Raw genomic sequence first — 16,684 nt, 5'->3', positions numbered from 1 at the left:
ATTATATTATAATAAAATAGTACTCCATTCCGAAAATAGAGCAACGTTTAAAAAAGATATATAAACAGACAATCTTTAATCAAGCGACCATATACAATCATGAGTAAATACATTAAAGTTGATAATAATTCAGATAAAAACTTCTTAAAAATTAAAAGAACACTATTAAAAGGAAAATTTATTATATTATAATAGAATAGACTCCTGTCAGGCTTCTCTCTGGCTCTATAATGGCCCTCTATGACGTCACTGGCGCCAGTGGCCGAATGAAGGGGATTTGTTATGATGCCCCATATAGTAGTCCCTATACTACTACGGCTATATAACATTCTTTACTTAAAAGAAAAAATTTTTCGAGATTCTCTCATATGCAAAATATCGAAATGATTTATTTACAATAATCCTTTCAAAATCTTGCATTTTAATTTATTAATTTTTAAATACATATTAATAAGTTATACACAAATTTTTATGCATCATAAATCTTTATTTTTCTTATTTAATTAAATCTATGGCAAAAAATATTTTTTACAATGTAATATTTACAAAACTTATAAAATGATATCCTATATTTTATATCTATATACATATATATATCGTTCATAATGAGAGCTAAATTGAGAAATATATTTTTGCCAAAAGTGTTACGAAAAACAACTCTCGAAATCTCGAAAATAAAACATTTTTGAGAAAAATGTCAATAGATGTTTTCGAAAATATTCTGCAATCTATATTAAATTATAAGTTGTACAATTTAAGATAATAAAAACTACTTGGCAAGTATTTTGGCTATTGCAGCGGTGTCGTTTGGATAATGTTCTCTTAAGCTTTTATTCGGTACGTAATAAGTGCCTTCGAATCTAGTGAAATATCTTCCAATTTCTATATTATTGATTTTTTTTGGTGGACGTATCAATAGTTGATCTAAAATAAAAAAAATATATTATACCTTGTACAGATAAAAGATCATAAAACACATATGTGATTTATAAGAATGCTACTAATAATCATACCTTGTGGCACATAACATATGCTATTATTCTCGGTGAGAAGGAGGTAGTGCGGTTGATCGGCATTGGTTGAAAATCGATGACATCCACAGATGTGATAATGATATCCGTTGGATTTACGTAAATATGGGCACATATTAGTCTCCTTCAATCTGGTTCAGAACATTTTGTCACATTCACGATGCCATCCAATAATAACGCTGTCATGATTATTACAGCCATTATAATGATAATCGTGCCATGTATAATGTGTTACAATTATTCCAACAGCAAATTTAATCTTTTTTGGCCTTTCTAATCGTTTCATCATTTTAGATCGATTCACATTAGAACTAATCTGTGGAAATATAATAGTAAAATTCAATCGATATCTTGTCACACAAGCAATTTTTAAAATAATGTAATAGCTTAAGTAATAAATAATTATAATTAATATAATCTTTTCATATATTGATATATGAATATATTAAATTAGATTATATGATGTGTTATAATTTACCTCTATTGAATTTGTAATATGTTCGTATTCAGTTTCAATATTTATGTTCTCAACATCATATTGAAGGCATGTAAATAAAAAATTGAAGAAAATGTCGAAATTCCACGTGCCATACATATTATTATTAGATATTAATTCTTGATTAAAATTTGCCATTATTTCTTGTGTTATCTAAAAAAAAATAAAACAGACATGTAAAGCAAATTTCGATTATAGACAAAAAAATAAAAAGAAGTTCATTACTTTCACTCATTGATTTAAAATGTATTGAGACTTATTGAAATAACATATTATTTACTTGGACTTATAATTAATTGTTATTTTTATTAACTACTTAAAATTAATAGAGAGAATCAGATATAAAAAATTACTAACCCAAATATTATTGCTTAATGACCTCGGATGAAATAAAAGTAAATTTCCAGTCCCGATATTTCTTCTCCCTCTGATAACGTTTGAGGGATACAGTAAATTTGAGCTCTTGCTCATATAAAAGTACTCTACGTTATCTCCATACTTTATATAACCGTTTGTACTGAAAATAAGAAAAAAACATTTATATATTCTGTATATATTTATATACATATACATATATGCGTTTAAACATATAGAATGTATGTTCATTGTTATTAAAACTCATAATTTCTCTAGCAATAGATTGATTAAAAATGTTGTGCATAAATCTTAATTGCGCAAGAAGCTACATTTTTAAAAAGTTCTCAATGAGATTTGATAGCAAGTTCTTTTCAATATAAAATAAAAAATAATTGCCTAATATGTTTTAAAAAATTATACAAACTTTTTTAAAAAAATGCATCTGTAATTTAATATAAAGTCATTTTGTCATTTTGTATATGTTAACACAAAATTATAAAGAATTAATAATTTCCATCAGTGAAATATAATTTATAAAACGTAACTTTTTTAAATCTAAATATGTGAATATGTTTGTGTAAAATAAATAAAAAAATACTTTTGTAAAAAAAATTATATTGTTCCATTTAAAAATCTCAAGATAACTTTGTTTTTTTACCGAAAAAAAGAGATATTGATTATTTTTCTGTATGTGTGTGTATAACGCGTGCACTAACATTTTGTTAAATGTTCGAGGAATACATATTTTAATGCTACGATCTTTTGTTTCTCATGAATTTAAAACAAATAAGTAACCAGAGCGTAAGAAATCGTAGAAACGTTTTTATAAAAAAAGTATATATATACAGGGTGTCTGATCAAAATCTATAATACTTTACTTATTTATACTATATTAATACTTACTATTTTGGTTTCCATATGATCATAATAATATTTTTGCAATTTGTTAGAACGCTAGGTATGCCAAGTCTTCTAGCTACGATGTGATACGTAATAGGCAATAGATGTTTTCGAAAACATTCTGCAATCTATGTTAAATTATATTATATTAGAAAAATTGTATATTGAACATTTATAAAATATAAAAATTATAGTTATATTTACGCAGCGCAAAACAAATTATTATTATAATTTAAAATAACTTACATATTTTATATATTTTGCTTCGAGATTTGATGTCATTAATAATTGATGCAATTTATGAGTCTCTAACTCGGAAAATATATATTTTTCGAGAACACACATAATTTGCTTTGATTCCGTTTCATTCCAAAAATTGTCGTCAATATTGTTATCTCTCCAAAAAGAAAATTGCTCTAAAGTCGTAGAACAAATTGAATGAGCTAAATATTTATTTTTCAGACGAAATAGTACTGTCTGCACTATTCCATCTAACCACGTTTTCACGGCCGAATAAGACACATGTGGCAGAGAAATCGAGTGAAAACTAAATGTGTAGCGTTAATAATATATATTGCGTTCTATACATGCCACTAAAATAAGAAAAATTGAAAAAAAATTTTTAAATAAAAAAAATATTCACGCACACAATCTTTACAATCTCTTCAGGTAGTTAAAATTGATTGCATATGATGTTTTATAAAATTATAAAATCCATAAAGTTTGAAAGTTACAAGAAAAAAATTTGGTTACATCATTAGTTTTAAAAGATATAATTATTCATAAAAGGTAAAAAAAATATTTTATAAGTCAATTTTAAAACGGATAAATATAAGAAAAATTTGCAAATATTATTATATAAGTAAACATTTATACATAATCGTATTATTACAAATTTTTTAATTAAAATATAAAAAATCATAAGAGCATTTTAATCTTATGTTTTTTTATGTTTTACACTATAAAATAAACTTCTTTATAATCACAAAATTAAATTACAAAATATCTCTCCACATTTAGTTTTCAATCAATTTCTCTCATTTAAATATGATTTAAAGTAACAAACTTAAATGATGCGAGATTATCGCGGCAGATGCATCTCGATAACACATTGTGTATATATGTGTATTGTACAAATTGCTAAACAAAAATAAAAAAGCTTACTAATACAACATAAAAAAAATTTATTTGCAACCTATATTTTTAATAATTTAAAATAATTTATTTAAAAGAAGGACACACATATTTTTTAAGCATGTTTTAACAAAAAAAAAATAATAATAAAAAATAGGATAATTTTTATGATCATAACTTAATAATAAAACTTAGGTAAAAAAAGGTTAAGATTATAATTTATAAAAACAATGAGTAATTAGCTACGAGCAATAGCAAGCTATCTTTATCAAACGGCGCGAAATGGATTGAAATTGACGTAGGTTATCGTGACACGTCAAGTCTTTAGATGCATGAAGATTTCGGCTTTACTGAATCTTGACTTTTTATTAAAATCGTATTAAATTGTAACATCAGGAACAGTTTCAATATGCAGTAAAAAGCATCAGGCACAAATTAAAAAGATGAACACAGTAATTTTAACTTTACTTGTTAACTATTAGTATTTGCGGAGGTACTCCATTGAGTTACGAAAAGTAACTCAGTAAAATTAATATAAACATTTTATAAAAATAAAATACCTCTGATAATATTTCCTCTCACACAATTTGTTGTCATGTATCACTTGTTGCAATCTTGTGCACGTGGAGCCAAATCTTATTAAATCCACGGCGCTGATGCTCTCATTTTGCAAAATGTGAACAATTACTTCGTGAGGCAACTGCATTATTGTAGCCATCGCAAAATATTAAACACTGCGCAAAAGAGTTTGCAATAAACGTTATTTAACAAATAAGCGCGAGAGTTTTCTATATCTTTTTCTTGATCTTACCGCAATGAGTCTACTACGAGCACTGTCCAAAAAGTTTATCTACGGTTGTCTAAGACCATAGGTGGAGTCTTTTTCCGAGTTATATAATGATTTCACTTTGACCAATGGCCAATGCCCAATGACCAATGACCAATCAGGACATACGAAAAGAACAAAGATTTTTCCTTCCATTTCCTTGTCAATATTAGCAACGGTAGAAGGCACGTTCGACATTTTTCTAGAAAATATTTTCTAAACTATAGCTTTATAATGTTTTAAAGATTTATGACTTATGACTTAAATGGTTTTTTTTCAATTTTATTTGAATTGAAGATCATTTAAGCTTTGTCAGATATTTATTTACTTGCTAATCTGAATAAAATGTAATTCAAGAAAACTCTTGTTACTTGAGGTCGCTACGACAATGATTTAGACAATAATAAGTTTAGACAATAATTTTAAATTTTACAATTTACAATTAGATTAAATTTGAAAAATTATATAAACTTGTCACATTTGCCGTTTTCCCATCGTTTTTGGGTTTGACTTTGTTTTATGACTCGTTTTTGCGACCGTTATTTTTGTGACCATACCAACCGTTAACATTGGTCAACATATCGTAAATCACCGATGATATATAAATATACGTGTAGCAATGGCGTTTAAACGTTGTCACATTAATTTGTATAAATTCTTGTCAGAATATACGCGAGTGAGCTTTACTTTCTGATTATTAATTTTAATTTGAAATTTGATTGCAACAACAAATATTGTGTCAAGTTTTAAAATCCCAATTTAATCTTTATATTTTTATATCCATCCTGAATATAGATCATTGATATAGATCAAAAAACGATCCGAAACATACATTTTTAATGCATATTCGTTAATAAAATTTAACAATAATAAGTTTGCGCACCAATACCAGCGCCTTGGCTCTTATCTGCCAGTTTTCTCACTTAATAATTTTGGATTTGCAATCTTTGTTTGTCTTCATTTTTCTCTCTCCGGACTCTTTTCATCTGTCTCTTCAATTTCTCTTTCATCTTAAATAAGTAACTTTTTATAAAATCTGCATTTCAAAATTTTATATTTGCACGATTTCTTGAAATAATACAATAAAATTTTAATTTTCTTAAATATATATGATCAAGTAACATGAACATATATATAAATTAATAAAAGGAATTTATATATCTAATCTGAAATGTAAATGCGTAAATTTTGCTATCGTTACACGAATAAAATTTTTGTAACATTAATAGAGAGATTAATTCTTAAAATTGCCTAAAAATATTTTATAGTCTCTTTTTTTGGACCATCCTCAGCGCAATTACAAAGTATATGGAATATATTATATCAATATTCAATTCAATATTTATATCAATATTATTAAGACGATCTCGTAAATGCAATATATCAAAAAATCATCATATAAAAATTTAAAAAAACTGTAGAAACAAAAAGATCAGAGAGATAAAATAGTGAAAATAAACGCAAAATGTTAATTTTACATTATTGTCTGATCTTGGGGAACGAGAGTTTAGAAAATTTCGTGAAAGCTATGACTCGACTACGATACATTCTATTTAGATTAGCAAATAAATAAATAAGATAAGTATCTGATAAAGCTTAAACGGTCTTCAAATAATATTGAAAGAAAGTTGTAAGTCATAAATCTTTAAAATACCATAAAACGATAGATTAGAAAATATTTTCTAGATAAATGTCGAACGTGCCTTCAACCGTTGCTCATATTGACAGAGAAATGGAAGGAAAAATCTTTGTTCTTTTCGTGTGTCCTGATTGATCATTGGTCATTGGGCATTGGCCATTGGTCAAAGTTAAATCATTATATAACTCGGAAAAAGACTCCACCTATGGTCTTAGACAACCGTAGATAAACTTTTTGGACAGTGCTCGTAGTAGACTCATTGCGGTAAGATCAAGAAAAAGATATAGAAAACTCTCGCGCTTATTTGTTAAATAACGTTTATTGCAAACTCTTTTGCGCAGTGTTTAATATTTTGCGATGGCTACAATAATGCAGTTGCCTCACGAAGTAATTGTTCACATTTTGCAAAATGAGAGCATCAGCGCCGTGGATTTAATAAGATTTGGCTCCACGTGCACAAGATTGCAACAAGTGATACATGACAACAAATTGTGTGAGAGGAAATATTATCAGAGGTATTTTATTTTTATAAAATGTTTATATTAATTTTACTGAGTTACTTTTCGTAACTCAATGGAGTACCTCCGCAAATACTAATAGTTAACAAGTAAAGGTAAAATTATTGTGTTCTTCTTTTTAATTTGTGCCTGATAATTTTTATTACATATTGAAACTGCTCCTGATGTTATAATTTAATACGATTTTAGTAAAAAGTCAAGATTCAGTAAAGCCGAAATCTTTATGCATTTAAAGACTCGATATCCTACGTCAATTCCAATCCGTTTCGCGCCATTTGATAAAGATGGTTGGTAAATGTTCACATTAACTTACATCTCACGGATCGTTTTCATTTTACATATAGTGAAAAAATCATAGAAATAAATGCGAAAATTATGATGCTTTAAAATCGCATATCTCTGAAACCAGAAGAGAGCGCCGCAAAATTCAAAGTGCGTGTTACTTAGGAATGTGCCCTCTATAATATATGTGAAAATGAAAACGATCCGTGAGGTGTAAGTTAAACTAAACATTTACCGGTTTTATTATTAAATTATGAGTATAAAGATTATCCTATTTCTTATTATTTTCTTTGGTTATAACATGCTTAAAATTATGTGTGTGTCGTTCTTTTAAATAAATTATTTTAAATTATTAAAAATACAGATTGCAAAAAATTATTTTACTGTTGTATTAGTTAGCTTTTTTATTTTTGTATAGCAATTTGTACGATACACATATATGCACAATGTATTATCGAGATGCATCTGCTGCGATAATCTCACATCATTTAAGTTTGTTACTTTAAATCATATTTAAATGAGAGAAATTGAGTGAAAACTAAATGTGTAGAGATATTTTGTAATTTGTGTGATTTTGTGATTATAAAGAAGTTTTTATTTTATAGTGTAAAACGTAAAAAACACAACATTAAAATGCTCTTATGATTTTTTATATTTTAATTTTAAAATGTGTAATAATACGATTATGTATAAATGTTTACTTATATAATAATATTTGAAAATTTTTCTTATAGTTTCCTTATATTTATTCGTTTTAAAATTGGCTTATAAAATATCTTTTTTACATTTCATAAATAATAATATCCTTTAAAACTTATGATGTAACCATATTTTTTTCTTGTAACTTTCAAACTTTATGGATTTTATAATTTTATAAAACATTATATCCAATCAATTTTAACTACTTGGAGAGATTGTAAAGATTTTGTGCGTGAACATTTCTTTTATTTAAAAATTTTTTTTCAGTTTTTGTTCTCATTTTAATGGGACATGTAGAACGAAAAATATCCCTACACATTTAGTTTTCACTCGATTTCTCTCATTTAAATATGATTTAAAGTAACAAACTTAAATAATGCGAGATTATTGCAGCAGATGCAGATCAATACCTTGTGCATATATGTGTGTTCAAGATTGAAACGTTGAATTTAGTCGATAAATTTAAACGGTAAATTCAACCGACAAATCTGAACAGTAAGAGCCGAAATCAAAACATGAGCGAGAATAACCATCGTCGCAATCAGCCGAGCGGCGCGTGATCAAGTGATCATAACAAAGAAAAACTGTGACAAACACCTAAATTTTCGAAAGTTCGACGTCAAATAACCTTGTTATAGCGCGAGTTTCCGCGCTCGGCCGATTTAGTCTGCCTACGATAACGATTCTCATTCGCATTTCGCTTATTCTCGCTCGTGTCGCGTACTTAGTAGGGTTACTCGTTTCAAAATCGTTCCGAATTGTCTCGCATCCGATCGCGTTCATATTCTCGCGGCGGTCAATTCGGTAATATCTCACACTGTATTAGTTACTCCGTTAGCGCTAAGACATTGTGAACGATTAATTGTGTGGAGTCCGAGAGTCGACGCTCGTTACTCGCATCGCGAATGTCCTCTGCCTCGCGCCAAATTCCATCCGGCGTCCGCGTGCAAGATTTCCGCTCTCGCGAGAGTTTCTAGCAAGAAGCTCTTAATCAAGATTTCCGAACCGCGAAAAAAGGGCAATAATTGGCAGGACAATTTGAAGATTTCCGTCGGAATCGCGGAATACGTGCCGTCGCTCGCTCCTATCAGTCTAAAATAAACGAATAGTTAAAACAATCTGCACTCGAGTCTTTTCTAAAATCTTGTCCTCCAGCGAATCTACGGATTCGCGTTACACACAGCTTCTCGCTCATCTCTGAGCGTTTCTAAGATTTCGGCGATCTCGTCGAGGTCGACTCCCGAACAATGTGTATCGTACAAATTGCTATCCATAACTATTGTGATAATTATAATTTGATTAAAACAGTAAATCATATCTTTTTTTTAAATAAAAAGATCCATATTGTTATTTATAAATTTTTTAATTTATTCTGAATATTAATGTGTATGTAATTGCTGCGCGCGATCTTTGCTTCGCGTGACTTGGCGCGAGACACTACCGTGTCCTTGATTATTTTTTCTTATAGTTTTCTTATATTTATTCGTTTTAAAATTGGCTTATAAAATATCTTTTTTACATTTCATAAATAATAATATCCTTTAAAACTTATGATGTAACCATATTTTTTTCTTGTAACTTTCAAACTTTATGGATTTTATAATTTTATAAAACATTATATCCAATCAATTTTAACTACTTGGAGAGATTGTAAAGATTTTGTGCGTGAACATTTCTTTTATTTAAAAATTTTTTTTCAGTTTTTGTTCTCATTTTAATGGGACATGTAGAACGAAAAATATCCCTACACATTAGTTTTCACTCGATTTCTCTCATTTAAATATGATTTAAAGTAACAAACTTAAATAATGCGAGATTATTGCAGCAGATGCAGATCAATACCTTGTGCATATATGTGTGTTCAAGATTGAAACGTTGAATTTAGTCGATAAATTTAAACGGTAAATTCAACCGACAAATCTGAACAGTAAGAGCCGAAATCAAAACATGAGCGAGAATAACCATCGTCGCAATCAGCCGAGCGGCGCGTGATCAAGTGATCATAACAAAGAAAAACTGTGACAAACACCTAAATTTTCGAAAGTTCGACGTCAAATAACCTTGTTATAGCGCGAGTTTCCGCGCTCGGCCGATTTAGTCTGCCTACGATAACGATTCTCATTCGCATTTCGCTTATTCTCGCTCGTGTCGCGTACTTAGTAGGGTTACTCGTTTCAAAATCGTTCCGAATTGTCTCGCATCCGATCGCGTTCATATTCTCGCGGCGGTCAATTCGGTAATATCTCACACTGTATTAGTTACTCCGTTAGCGCTAAGACATTGTGAACGATTAATTGTGTGGAGTCCGAGAGTCGACGCTCGTTACTCGCATCGCGAATGTCCTCTGCCTCGCGCCAAATTCCATCCGGCGTCCGCGTGCAAGATTTCCGCTCTCGCGAGAGTTTCTAGCAAGAAGCTCTTAATCAAGATTTCCGAACCGCGAAAAAAGGGCAATAATTGGCAGGACAATTTGAAGATTTCCGTCGGAATCGCGGAATACGTGCCGTCGCTCGCTCCTATCAGTCTAAAATAAACGAATAGTTAAAACAATCTGCACTCGAGTCTTTTCTAAAATCTTGTCCTCCAGCGAATCTACGGATTCGCGTTACACACAGCTTCTCGCTCATCTCTGAGCGTTTCTAAGATTTCGGCGATCTCGTCGAGGTCGACTCCCGAACAATGTGTATCGTACAAATTGCTATCCATAACTATTGTGATAATTATAATTTGATTAAAACAGTAAATCATATCTTTTTTTTAAATAAAAAGATCCATATTGTTATTTATAAATTTTTTAATTTATTCTGAATATTAATGTGTATGTAATTGCTGCGCGCGATCTTTGCTTCGCGTGACTTGGCGCGAGACACTACCGTGTCCTTGATTATGAAGTTTATATGTACTTTAAAACGTATATTTTCTAAAATTTATTGCTGATATTGTGGCGTTGTTTAATGAAATTCATGAGAAATGTCTTTTTTAATTTTAGCTGTCCTACCGCGGAAAAAAAGTATAATAGAGAAAAACAGAAGAAAATATTTCACCATATCAAATTCAAAGAAAGACTAGAAACAGGATTATATCATATTCAAAAGTTACAATATTATGCGATTATGATATCGCAAAATAAGTTATGTAATACTGACAAAGAACAATTGGAACGTCTTCTGCGTTCAATTACTGAAGATTCCACAATGTATTATTTTGTGTGGGATGCGATAAACAGAATTTCTGCACAAACATCATGGTAAAATATTCAATAAACTAAATTGTTATTGATATTATAAATTAATGTAATTTCTGTATAATTAAAATATAAATTTTTTTTCAGCAAACTGTTTTCCAATTTGACAAGTGAATATTATTTTAAGCTAATTTTTCACTGTCTAAAAGAGTATCGATTTGTATATAAGCAAATGAAATTTATAAATATGCCAAAAACAAAGCAGCTTTTGGAAAAACAACTTACAATCGTGGCGCAATATTTTCAGCCACATGTGTCTTATTCGGCCGTGAAAACGTGGTTAGATGGAATAGTGCAGACAGTACTATTTCGTCTGAAAAATAAATATTTAGCTCATTCAATTTGTTCTACGACTTTAGAGCAATTTTCTTTTTGGAGAGATAACAATATTGACGACAATTTTTGGAATGAAACGGAATCAAAGCAAATTATGTGTGTTCTCGACAAATATATATTTTCCGAGTTAGAGATTCATAAATTGCATCAATTATTAAAGACATCAGATCTCGAAGCAAAATATATAAAATATGTAAGTTATTTTAAATTATAATAATAATTTGTTTTGCGGTGTGCAAACATATATGTAATTTTTATATCTTATAAATGTTTAATATACAGTTTTTCTAATGTAATTTAACATAGATTGCAGAATGTTTTCGACAACATCTATTGACTGTCACGTATCACATCGTAGCTAGAAGACTTGGCATACATAGCATTCTGGGATTAGATGGAAGAAATATTGCAGTCATATGGAAACCAAAATAGTAAGTATGATTTTAGTTTATTGTTAAAACTCTTTCAATATTTCAATATTGCAATTATATATATATATACTTTTTTATAAAGACATTTCTACAATTTTTTAGGTTACTTATTTGTTTTAAATTTATAAGAAACAAAAGATCGTAGCATAAAAATATGTTTTCCTCGAACATTTAACAAAATGTTAGTGCACGCGTTATACATACACACATACAGAAAAATAATTAATATCTCTTTTTTTCGGTAAAAGATCAAAGTTATCTTGAGATTTTTAAATGGAACAATATAATTTTTTTTACAAAAGTATTTTTTTATTTATTTTACACAAACATATTCACATATTTAGATTTAAAAAAGTTACGTTTTATAAATTATATTTCACTGATGGAAATTATTAATTCTTTATAATTTTGTGTTAACATATACAAAATGACAAAATGACTTTATATTAAATTACAGATGCATTTTTTTAAAAAAGTTTGTATAATTTTTTAAAACATATTAGGCAATTATTTTTTATTTTATATTGAAAAGAACTTGCTATCAAATCTCATTGAGAACTTTTTAAAAATGTAGCTTCTTGCGCAATTAAGATTTATGCACAACATTTTTAATCAATCTATTGCTAGAGAAATTATGAGTTTTAATAACAATGAACATACATTCTATATGTTTAAACGCATATATGTATATGTATATAAATATATACAGAATATATAAATGTTTTTTTCTTATTTTCAGTACAAACGGTTATATAAAGTATGGAGATAACGTAGAGTACTTTTATATGAGCAAGAGCTCAAATTTATTGTATCCCTCAAACGTTATCAGAGGGAGAAGAAATATCGGGACTGGAAATTTACTTTTATTTCATCCGAGGTCATTAAGCAATAATATTTGGGTTAGTAATTTTTTATATCTGATTGTCTCTATTAATTTTAAGTAGTTAATAAAAATAACAATTAATTATAAGTCCAAGTAAATAATACATTATTTCAATAAGTCTTAATACATTTTAAATCAATGAGTGAAAGTAATAAACTTTTCTTTCTATTTTTTTTGTCTGTAATTGAAATTTTCTTTACATGTCTGTTTTTTTCTTTTCAGATGACACTAGAAATAATGCAAAGTTTTAATCGAGAATTAAGATGTAGTCATAACATATATTACGAGTGGAATTTCTGCATCCTCTTAGAATTCCTAGTTACATGCATCTCATTTGATGTTGAGAGGATAAATATTGCATATGAATACGAATATATTACAAATAAAATAGAAGTAGGTTATAACACATCGTATAATGTAATTTATATACTCATATATCAATATATGAAAAAAATATATTAATTATAATTATTTATTATTTAAGTTATTATATTATTTTAAAAATTACTTGTGTGACAAGATACCGATTGAATTTTGCTATTATATTTCCACAGGTTACATCTAAGACAGTAAAGAAACGATTAAAAAAAAGATCAAAAAGTGTTAAATTTGCCGTTGGAATGATCGTAACGCATCATGATGATTATCATAACGGTAATGATCATAATAATCATGACGGCGTAATAATGGGATGGCATCATGAATGTGAATCAGAATTGTTCTTGATCAATTTGAACACGTCTAATAAGTGCCCATATCTAGGTAAATACGGCCAACATAATTATCACATCTGCACATGTGAAGAAAGTGAAGAAAGTGAAGAAAGTGAAGAAAGTGAAGAATTTTCATCTAGAGCCCGTCAACCACACTACATCGTTCTCATCGAGAATAATAGCCTATGTTATGTGCAACAAGGTATGATTATTAGTAGTATTCTTATAAATCATATATGTATTTTATGATCTTTTATCTATACAATGTAAAATATATCTTTTTCATTTTAGATCAATTATCGATAATTCCACCTAAAAAAATCGATAACATAGAAATTGGAAAATACTTCTCTAGATTCGAAGGCACTTATTACGTACCGAATAAAAGCTTAAGAAAACGTTATCCGGATGATACCGCTGCAATAGCCAAAATACTTGCTAAGTAATTTTTATTATCTTAAAATCTACAACTTGTTATATATAGAATGTTTTAGTCCCGCAACGGTCAAATATCTCTAAAATAAAACATTTTTGAAAAAAATGTTTCAAATAAAAGTTGTAGGATTTTAACATGCGCATTAAGTAGCAATATTAATGTGACTTTAAATAGCATTGTTAGATTACGTAAAAAACACTTTGAAATTTTAAAATAAAAACCCCCATTTTTGATTGCATATTCTTGTAGTTTATCTGAAGAGCTTTTCAAAACGCTATAATAAAGTATTTTTTCATTAGGTATTTTCCGAGTTATAAAGCTTGAAAAGTATAGTAGTACCGCTAGTATTATCCAAAAGTGATTTTTACATGACTTTAACAATGCTATTTAAAGTCACATTAACATTGCTACTTAAAACTACTGCGCCACTTAAAACTGCAACTTTTATTTGTAACATTTTTCTCAAAAATGTTTTATCTTCGAGATTTCGAGAGTTGTTTTTCATAACACTTTTTGCAAAAATATATTTCTCAATTTAGCTCTCATTATGAAAGATTTATATATGTATATAGATATAGAATATAGGATACCATTTTATAAATTTTGTAAATATTACATTGTAAAAAATATTTTTTGCTATAGATTTAATTAAATAAGAAAAATAAAGATTTATGATGCATAAAAATTTGTGTATAACTTATTAATATGTATTTAAAAATTAATAAATTAAAATGCAAGATTTTGAAAGGATTATTGTAAATAAATCATTTCGATATTTTGCATATGAGAGAATCTCGAAAAATTTTTTCTTTTAAGTAAAGAATGTTATATAGCCGTAGTAGTATAGGGACTACTATATGGGGCATCATAACAAATCCCCTTCATTCGGCCACTGGCGCCAGTGACGTCATAGAGGGCCATTATAGAGCCAGAGAGAAGCCTGACAGGAGTCTATTCTATTATAATATAATAAATTTTCCTTTTAATAGTGTTCTTTTAATTTTTAAGAAGTTTTTATCTGAATTATTATCAACTTTTTTACTTATCTATAATATTCAAAAATTCCATCTAATAGAAATTAAAATATTTATATTTTATTTTAAAAAGTAATTTTAATGGATTAATGGGATTTTTAAACAGGATTAAAATAATGACATCAAATACGATATAATTCAAATAATTTTTACTTAAATAATGAAAAAAATTTTTTATCCAATTTTTAAGTTTGTATGTAATTGAAATTTATCCGAAAAATCGCATTTCTTTTTTTGTTATTTCATTTGCAAAAATCTTATTAATCAAATAAAATTACGTTAAAAATATAAGAAATATAAAAATTTTATATATAAAAGTTTTTATATATTCAATAAATGCACTCCGTTTGATACTATTTTCGCTCCGAAGCGTTTAGTGGATAAATGAGGGCGAAGAATCTTGTTCTTCGAACGAAAATAGCTTTAAGCGGAACGTATTTATTGTCATGTGTCATTTGCATATAATCGCTTTTAATGTGCATCGGTGCGCACTAGCGCATCCAACTAAATTTATAAATTAAAAAATTAATTAGATAATGTAAATTAATTGTAAAAAGCTATATATATAAATTAAAAGCATAATTTGATATTGCTTAAAATGCTTGATAATTTTGTTTCAAGAATAAGAAAAAAGTGAAAGCACATTTATTGTAAATATCTTCTATACGTTATATTTAAAAATTAAGGCTTCTCTTTGGCTCTATAGTGGCCCTCTATGATGTCACTGGCGCTAGTGACCGAGTGAAGGGAGTTTGTTGTGATGCCCCATAATGGCCCCTATACTACTAAGACTATACAACAATCTTTAGTTATAAAAAAAAAATTTTCGAGATTCTCTCATATGCAGAATATCGAAATCATTTATTTACAATAATCCTTTCAAAATCTTGCATTTTAATTTTTTAATCTTTAAATACATATTAATAAGTTATATACAGATTTTTATGCAATATAAATCATTATTTTTCTTACTTAATTAAATCTACAGCAAAAAATATTTTTTACAATGTAATATTTACAAAACTTATAAAATGATATCCTATATTTTATATCTATATACATATATATATCGTTCATAATGAGAGCTAAATTGAGAAATATATTTTTGCCAAAAGTGTTACGAAAAACAACTCTCGAAATCTCGAAAATAAAACATTTTTGAGAAAAATGTCAATAGATGTTTTCGAAAATATTCTGCAATCTATATTAAATTATAAGTTGTACAATTTAAGATAATAAAAACTACTTGGCAAGTATTTTGGCTATTGCAGCGGTGTCGTTTGGATAATGTTCTCTTAAGCTTTTATTCGGTACGTAATAAGTGCCTTCGAATCTAGTGAAATATCTTCCAATTTCTATATTATTGATTTTTTTTGGTGGCCGTATCAATAGTTGATCTAAAATAAAAAAGATATATTATACCTTGTACAGATAAAAGATCATAAAACACATATGTGATTTATAAGAATGCTACTAATAATCATACCTTGTGGCACATAACATATGCTATTATTCTCGGTGAGAAGGAGGTAGTGCGGTTGATCGGCATTGGTTGAAAATCGATGACATCCACAGATGTGATAATGATATCCGTTGGATTTACGTAAATATGGGCACATATTAGTCTCCTTCAATTTGGTCCAGAACATTTTGTCACATTCACGATGCCATCCAATAATAACGCTGTCATGATTATTACAGCCATTATAATGATAATCGTGCCAT

The 16,684-nt window shown here is 28.1% G+C and overlaps 3 protein-coding genes across 5 annotated transcripts; 1 reads left to right on the top strand and 2 right to left on the bottom strand.

Annotated features, from left to right (window-relative positions):
- Nucleotides 1-608: 608 nt before the first annotated feature.
- Nucleotides 609-1,640, bottom strand: LOC115245699 (F-box only protein 21-like). Its single transcript, XM_029824125.1, has 2 exons — nucleotides 1,014-1,640; nucleotides 609-924 (listed from the first exon to the last, which is right to left on the bottom strand). The coding sequence occupies exons 1-2, from the start codon at nucleotides 1,144-1,146 to the stop codon at nucleotides 770-772; spliced, it is 288 nt and encodes a 95-aa protein (XP_029679985.1). The 5' UTR covers nucleotides 1,147-1,640; the 3' UTR covers nucleotides 609-769.
- Nucleotides 1,641-6,564: 4,924 nt separating this feature from the next.
- On the top strand, nucleotides 6,565-14,497 carry LOC115245700 (F-box only protein 21-like). 3 transcript variants are annotated; one of them, XM_029824128.1, is made up of 10 exons: nucleotides 6,565-6,647; nucleotides 6,725-6,898; nucleotides 10,872-11,129; nucleotides 11,214-11,655; nucleotides 11,769-11,893; nucleotides 12,633-12,792; nucleotides 12,999-13,169; nucleotides 13,331-13,430; nucleotides 13,539-13,691; nucleotides 13,781-14,497. In XM_029824128.1, the coding sequence occupies exons 2-10, from the start codon at nucleotides 6,741-6,743 to the stop codon at nucleotides 13,933-13,935; spliced, it is 1,722 nt and encodes a 573-aa protein (XP_029679988.1). In that variant the 5' UTR covers nucleotides 6,565-6,647; nucleotides 6,725-6,740; the 3' UTR covers nucleotides 13,936-14,497. The 3 variants fall into 3 exon arrangements, with proteins under 3 accessions (XP_029679988.1, XP_029679986.1, XP_029679987.1); XM_029824126.1 differs by having other exon boundaries at nucleotides 13,331-13,691; XM_029824127.1 differs by having other exon boundaries at nucleotides 6,565-6,898; nucleotides 13,331-13,691.
- A 1,543-nt stretch (nucleotides 14,498-16,040) lies between these two features.
- LOC115245701 (F-box only protein 21-like) lies at nucleotides 16,041-16,653 on the bottom strand. The gene is made up of 2 exons (XM_029824129.1): nucleotides 16,446-16,653; nucleotides 16,041-16,356 (listed from the first exon to the last, which is right to left on the bottom strand). Exons 1-2 carry the CDS (start codon nucleotides 16,606-16,608, stop codon nucleotides 16,202-16,204), a joined length of 318 nt encoding a protein of 105 aa, XP_029679989.1. The 5' UTR covers nucleotides 16,609-16,653; the 3' UTR covers nucleotides 16,041-16,201.
- Between the last annotated feature and the right edge of the window lie 31 nt (nucleotides 16,654-16,684).

This window comes from Formica exsecta, unplaced genomic scaffold (assembly GCF_003651465.1).
Source record: "Formica exsecta isolate Colony F162 unplaced genomic scaffold, ASM365146v1 scaffold1270, whole genome shotgun sequence".
Classification (NCBI taxonomy): Eukaryota; Metazoa; Arthropoda; class Insecta; order Hymenoptera; family Formicidae; genus Formica; species Formica exsecta.
This window is presented reverse-complemented; position numbering and strand designations above follow the sequence as displayed.

Bases quoted from the DNA above. Each gene is read 5' to 3' on its own strand.
- LOC115245699 (XM_029824125.1), bottom strand. From the start codon at position 1,146: ATGTGCCCATATTTACGTAAATCCAACGGATATCATTATCACATCTGT. The intron at 925-1,013 runs GTATGATTATTA...TTTTTATTTTAG, and splicing joins CATATGTTATGTGCCACAAG to ATCAACTATTGATACGTCCA.
- LOC115245700 (XM_029824126.1), top strand. From the start codon at position 6,741: ATGGCTACAATAATGCAGTTGCCTCACGAAGTAATTGTTCACATTTTG. The intron at 11,656-11,768 runs GTAAGTTATTTT...AATTTAACATAG, and splicing joins AAGCAAAATATATAAAATAT to ATTGCAGAATGTTTTCGACA. The intron at 13,170-13,330 runs GTAGGTTATAAC...ATATTTCCACAG, and splicing joins ATATTACAAATAAAATAGAA to GTTACATCTAAGACAGTAAA.
- LOC115245701 (XM_029824129.1), bottom strand. From the start codon at position 16,608: ATGTTCTGGACCAAATTGAAGGAGACTAATATGTGCCCATATTTACGT. The intron at 16,357-16,445 runs GTATGATTATTA...TTTTTATTTTAG, and splicing joins CATATGTTATGTGCCACAAG to ATCAACTATTGATACGGCCA.